This window comes from Phytophthora infestans, genomic scaffold, assembly GCF_000142945.1.
Source record: "Phytophthora infestans T30-4 supercont1.206 genomic scaffold, whole genome shotgun sequence".
NCBI lineage: Eukaryota > Oomycota > Peronosporomycetes > Peronosporales > Peronosporaceae > Phytophthora > Phytophthora infestans.
In genome coordinates this window covers 99846-106848 of record NW_003303553.1, presented here as the reverse complement: position 1 = coordinate 106848, position 7003 = coordinate 99846, and the positions used below count along the sequence as shown (strand labels likewise).

The following is a 7003-nucleotide window of genomic DNA, read 5'->3' as shown; positions in this document are numbered from 1 at the left end:
TTTACTAGGATGAAGTGGACCACACCGCGTCTAATCCAATGCGGCCCTAGCGGCATTCTCATCGCTTTTGTACCACATACCTGCACATTAACCTCGTCGATAGACTATATACATAGAGCATTTTCTCGTCAGTCCCACCTTTGTCTATTTTTGGAGGGGCGCTACCCTGTTGGTGCTAACGAGTGAATGGTGCTTCAGTGCTGCTGCATGAACGCGGCACTGAAAAACGGTGGCTTTGTGTCGACCGCAGACATACTCGAGCCCGCGACCCCGTCCAAGCCGTGTTGTTTCCTGGAGGCTGCCATGATTGGGTCCGGGGTGGTTTTTGACACCATGCTGCTCGTACAAGGCTGTGATGAGACAAAAACGAGTGCTTATGTCATTCCAGATTTTCGTTAAGGCTGGGCGGAATTCGGGAAAAGGCTGCTGGGGGCTCACTTCCTTCACCATGCTACTTTAAAACTCGATTATTCTTTGATCAGTCCTGCTGGTGCGTCGATATAGGGCTTCGGTGGCATCAGCTCGGTTTCTGGCTCACGGACTGCTCTCGGTGGTGTTATCGAGTCGTGCCTAAAGCCTCTCGAGGGTAAGCTGATGACGACACGTGGTAGTGTGGACATCATGAATCAGATAGGCGTCGTCACGGTGGCTCATCTAGAGGAAGCAATTCAACGCGCTCTCAACGGTGAAACTCTGATTGTTGTAGCTGCGTCGTCATCCGTATCGCTATCAACGCTTAAACGAAAAGTCCGTGCACGCAAGGAAGGGTGCGAAGAAGGTCGCAGGCGTCCTGGACCTGTTCAATGCTGCACCCTGAATGTGAAAACGACATCGTCACTTGGATTGCAGCAATGCAGCGCCGGCTTGTCCCAGTGCATCCATGAAAGGTAATCGAAGCCGCCAACGAGATCCACCACAAGATCCAGGGCAATTTACGCTCTGTTAAGGACTTAACATCAGGCTGGTACAATCCTTTTTTGGGCGTCACCCGGAGCTATCTGTGCGTGCCTCAGAGTCGCTTTCGCGAGCTCATAATGACGTTGATTCGGTGGCTGTACCTGAAATGCTCAACACACTGATGAAGCTGGCCATCGAGGACAACCTAGACAGTAGTCGTGTCTGGGATATGAATGAGACCAGCTTCATCAGTAAGTATCAGTCGGAAGCTGTGCTAGCAGTACGCGGGTCAGCGAAAGTGTGGACGACGGCTACTGAGACAGCATTTCACCTGTCGGTTGTTGCTACTGTTAGTGCCGATGGTCGTGCCGCGGCACCGCTCTTCATTTTGCCAAACAAAAGTGTTCGGCGTACCGCACTGGACGGCTGACAAATCTCAAATTCTGGAATCCATCCAGCGTCCAAGGGCTTCTTAATGGTTGTATTTTTGAAAGATGGATCGGTCATTTCGCTGATGTGATCGGCAGTGACATTTCTCGCCCAATCGTTCTAGTGTGCAATGGCTGTTCGTCGCACATGGGTTCAAGTGGGATTCTTAAAGCAAAAGAGCTCGGGATCATTTTAGTTTTTCTACCCCCGAGCGCAACACACCTAATACAACCACTGGGTGTTACTGTGCTCAAGGGTTTTAAGGCTGAGATCCGCAAGATGCTGAGGCGCGTGATCATGTCGTCACCGGATCTCAAGATCTCGAAAAAAGAGGCGGTGGCTATCGCTAGTCGAGCTTACCACAATAAACTGATTCAGGACAACAAAGCCATAATCAGTGGGTTTCAAACATGCGGGATTTTCCCGCTCTCGCTGCCTAACATGCAGGCAAGGCTCAGTAAATACTGCAATGGAGGCATAGTGCGCAGCGAGCTTGGACTCGCTAACTGGTTGAGGGTGCGAGAAGATGCGAGGCAGCAAATCTTGGCACTGCCACCGTCACCAGTGAGCAAGAAGAGCTCTCGAAAGACAATTGACGCCAGCAGCAAAATCATACGCAAGGAAGACTTGCTGGTGACGCCGCCTCGAAAGAAACGGGTGACTAGCGGCGGTGCTCAAGCTCCAGCTCTGGACTCGGTAGGCAGTACCAGTGACGATGAGTCTACCGTCCGGCTACTATTCGCTGTCGAGGTTGTGAAGAGCGCACTCGTCTAAATGTTAGTATGGATGTTTGCATTGACATATGTAACTCATCAACTGGTCAGCGTGTAAGAAAAAAAAACTCCTCTAGTTTGAGTTGGCGCAGCCGCAACAAAATACGTCAGCAAGTGGCATAAAATGGCTGAAAAATTCTTTATCGTCTACTGATTGGATTATACTACTACAGTATTCATTCCAGCTCAAAGATTTGAGTTACCACGAGCAATTTTCCATGAGATTCCCCAGAAGGGTCATGAATTGGTGAACCACGTTACCAACTATTGCTGAGAGGCCTGGGTGGAGCGGTGAGCCCAGCTTCGCGTGGCTCGGGAATATGCGTTAACTTGGGTCGCATGAACGGCTTCAGGGACGACCGCGATGGCACCGCATCTAGCGGTAACATGTGCTAGGAGCAGCCGCTTGAGTCGTACGAGGCGTGCTGCTTGGTAGAGACTTTTCCGTACAAGCACGATAGCCTCGTGGATTTCCTGGAAACGCTCAAATACACGTACATGTACGCCAAAACAGTGACCCTCGGCCAGACGCAGTGGCCACGAACAAACGAGGCGATGAAGCGGAATTGTCATAGTAGCTGTACTATGTCTGGCATTGCTCATTTTATCTCGAATCGTGGTATTAACGTGTTTCAGCGGCGAAATGTGACAGAGGCCAGAAACTGGACATGCCGATTTCGACTCGGTTTGCCATTCCTTGTCGATTAAGACCACGTCCATCAAACAATTTATGCTACTGCTAGTACTGAAAATACACATGTGCATACAAGCAACATATATTGGCCATATCTAATTCAGGAGGTTAGTTGTTGCCCTCTTCTCATTAGGTTTGTTTTTTGTCGGATGTTATCAGCAACAAACACGGGATCTCGAACTAGTTTAAGAGTCAGCGCTCTGCGCTTGGCATGACAATGTTGCCGCAGGTAAAGAAAGCTCTCTCAGATGGTACACAGGTTGCGACTGCGTCTAGCCATTTCCTTGTTAGCAAACTGAGATGAGGATAGGAGGCCCTATTTCCAGACCACCACTTGAGCAGATTCACTTCATCCAAGCCCTGCAAAGATTTAGCAGCAGCCAGGTACGCTTTTATCGCCTTTTCACATGCCGCTTCTAGCGACGTTGTCTCCTTTATGTCCTCATTGGCTTTCAGAGCGGCATTTGTGAAGAAGTCTCTTTAAAGTTTATTGGTCGGCGCAGCTACGGGTTGAGCCAGCGGTGTCGGCATTCGTGACTCAGTCAGATTGATAACAGCGTTTTGACAGCCATCGCGGCTTTCTGCTCATTAGTAGATGTCAAGTGAGTCATGTGCTTCGCCATTCTGGGGCCCAAGTATGCGATCCGCCAAGTTGATTACTTTTAAGCTTCCATAGCGATCCATGAACAAATCTCGGATTGCAGCAGTCATTGGCACACGAATTTCATCCACACATTCTTCATTTCCGGCAGGGTTTATAAAATCCTCGAAGAGGTTTTGGTTCAGGAGGATTTTTATCCAGTGCGTCAACTGCAGGTATGACCAGCGGAAGCGAAGGATACGTTTGTCCGTATAGGTCTCTTGAAACCGATTTAAACGGATCCAATATAACCCACTGACATTTGATCGCTAACCATTATTCCCTGTGAGCTGGCTCAGTTAATTTGTTCTGCACGTATTTGAATTCGGCACGTCCTCGGAGGAGAAAAAAATGCTCAAAGTACGATCCAACGCTGGTTGAAGATGAATACAACGCTCCCGCATCTTCCAGCAGTTATTCCAGCGTGCTGGACCGTCCGCAATCATATTTACCCCATCATTTGCAGCAGCACGGAGCTTTGTCTTTTGAATGTCAGCCAGTCGATTATGTGCTTTTGGCGACTCCCTTAAGTAATAAGCTAGCTTCATAATGTTTGAACCATTTTCCGCATCGATTCCATATCACTTTGTGCAAGACTCTGAAGTATTCATCCAAGTAAGTTGAAATTTCGTCAATTGCACGATCACGAAGTTTATTCATCTCCAATCGCTCATCGTCGTTTAAGCTATCATCCTCTTCGTGCTCGCTAAAATAGGCACCAGCCTCTTCAGCTACAGCGGACTCCCACAGCGGACTAGTGTTTTGTGACGTTTTTTGTCTTAGACAGGGTGCCGGACAGCACTAGATAGGGTTCGTGGACAAGGCACGGAGAGTGCAATACACCCAAGTCACCCCCTGAGGCCACCACATTTGACCCATAATCGTGAGCAAATATAGCTCTCGGAGGTCCCCAATCCCCCATAATCTCTATCAACCGCGCTCTGTCACTGGGTCCCAAGTTGCGTTCATTCACGGCATGAGCGATGAAATTGCTTTCTTAGAAGACTCGAGAGTACTCAAACGACGATACACAGGTCTCATTTCATCGCTGGGCTCTCCGTCACCGTAGGCCTGCTGGCTCATCCAGCGGCATTAGTGATCAGGGGTGATCTGAAGAAGCTCATCCGTTGTGAGCACGCGGTCTTTGCCGTAGTTGATATCGACCTTGTACGACATGAACTTCACTAGCTCGGGTATTGAGCGACTTGTTATACTGCTAGCTCTGTGAAAGTGTGCCCCTGCAAAATGACCTATACACGTAGTATGTATGGAGACTTGATACTGACTCTGTTTGCAACCTTAACTGTTTTTATTTTGTAATGAACCCGTTTGCAAAAGTCGTCACTGGCTGCATCCACGTGTGCCACTCGGGTTGAAAACGACACTGCATCTATTAACATGGTACCGACACAAATCGTTGCCGGTATCGTACCTCCAGCCAATCAACAATCTGGATTTCGGAGAAATACAACCCCGGTTGCAAATGGCCGGTATTGTACATGTAACATCAAAAGAGGTGCGTATTATGTTTTTTACAGCTTTTGAAAAATCAAAGCTCTATCCGTCGATCGTCCAACCACATGGGTGGATGTGTCGATGGTCCTGTGGTATACAGGCTGTATACCACTCGAAAGTTTGCGCAAGGGTGGTTATTTAATCTTATCGACGCAAAGCGTGCAACTCTTTTCCAGCTGTCCGATTCGACAGCAGGAAAAATTATTTGGTGTCCATGGCGGAGATAAGGTGCCACCGTAGGTCTTCAAGTGCTGGTTGCCAACTGAGAGAGTGCGTACTTCCAGACGGGACGACCCTTCATCGGTCACTTAATTACAAGGCCTGACAGCAGAGGGTGATAGTAACGTGAAGGTTATTATAGTAACTATCGGGTAATACTGTTCACATCCTAATATTTTCAAAAATGGTTTCTCGATATTTAAAAAAGTATTGTATACTTGTGCCCCTCATATCACCAATTATTAGCTACATACTTCGAGGTACTACTTTGGGTTTTATGCCGTAAACCACGGCCTCAGTGCAACAACTGTAAAAAGCTCCATTGCTATACAAAATGTTGGCAAACTTTGCACTTTTTACGTGGTAAAAAAAATATTATGCGACGATTTGAAAAATGTGATGTTTTTTTCTACAAGCGTTAGTACTAAGGTGGGATGTCGTCTCTATCTTTTTAGAGCCGCACTTTTCCTTTTCACAATTTATGTTTTTACGCTGTTGTATTGAGACCGTGCGTCGCACGGAGGCCGTGGTTTACGGTACATCCCACAGCGTGGGTGGAGCCATAAAAATCGAAGTGGTAAAGTAAGATAAGAGCTACCAGAGCATCTAGGGCACAGTATTCAATTTTACATGTAAAAAAAAGTGTCATTATGTTCTTCACCGGTGTACATCATGGCGTCGTGATCATATCTAATTATTATTAAAAGTCTCTTTGTATCCACCACAGGCCTTACCAGCCTCTTCAAGGTTTGTCCTCAGCCTCAGATTAATCTACATGCGCCCGTAGCAGACGATAGCTCGTAGTAGATACTATGTCGCATTAGCATCGGAGACTGCACATTTCAGGCATCTTGTTGCCCTCTCATTTTTTTATTATTTTAGAGGAACACGGCTGTCACTTAGCTACCCTAACGACATCCTGTGACCTTTGTCGGTGTCCGTCTCAATCCAGCCCACCCTGTAGTCCCAGCGCTCTAGCAGCGCTTCCATCCCTTGGAGTCTACAGACCCCTCCACTGTGTAGTTGTCAGCCGTCACTTCCACGAAAGCGCGATGTCACCTTCCACGACGTTGGCGACTTGTCCGTAGCGCAGTCCACGTGACCACAGAGCACGTTCTCGGGGGTGTCAGACCCCGCGTGCAAAATGACGTCGTTCAGACGTCTATTGGCGGGGATAGGTGTGCCCCCAGAACGTTGGCGGCAGGTGCCGCCTCGTGCGCGCAGGAACGGACTGAAGCTTGGTATGCATGCGTCACGCGCGAGATGTCGGTCGTCGTCGCGTGCTCACCGCGCGTGGCCCCTACGGGCCGCCAAGGCGGCGGGGCTCCCCGTCCTGAAGGGGGCCCAGCCACTCGAGGGTGGACTGGCTCTGCGCGCGGTCTTGGTTACCTGTGGGGTCCGGAGCTTTTTGGGAAGTGCCCCATCATTTTACAATTAGTGTATTTCACATTAACGACAGCTTCACACACTCCTGCTTTAATATGATAGTCGTTTAATGCAGAGAGAAACTCCGTAAGGAGTTGGCTGCCAATATCGTTCGTCAATGACGAGTAACTTATGTTGTGACACAGCACTGCTTCTCAATAGGACGAAACTTGATCCAACTTTTCAATTGGGGGTATGCATCCAGCCTCTAAGCCCGTCGCACACTGTGTTTCTCCTGCACGATACAGTGCTTGCCTGGTCTCATTCGACCTTCGTTCAAGCGCACATCTGGTAGCAAAAGAGTACTACTTTCCAGTATGAAATCAATCAAAGAAAATTTCTTATATTTAATATTAGAAGTAATATTGTAGTAATTTGAGAGCTCCTTACTAAAATACGAAATACGATTAC

The 7003-nt window shown here is 48.2% G+C and overlaps 1 protein-coding gene across 1 annotated transcript; it reads left to right on the top strand.

The window, feature by feature from the left end:
* Nucleotides 1-6021: 6021 nt before the first annotated feature.
* PITG_20777 (uncharacterized protein) lies at nt 6022-6605 on the top strand (the record flags this gene model as incomplete). Its single annotated transcript, XM_002895292.1, has 1 exon — nt 6022-6605. The coding sequence occupies one exon, from the start codon at nt 6312-6314 to the stop codon at nt 6603-6605; it is 294 nt and encodes a 97-aa protein (XP_002895338.1).
* Between the last annotated feature and the right edge of the window lie 398 nt (nt 6606-7003).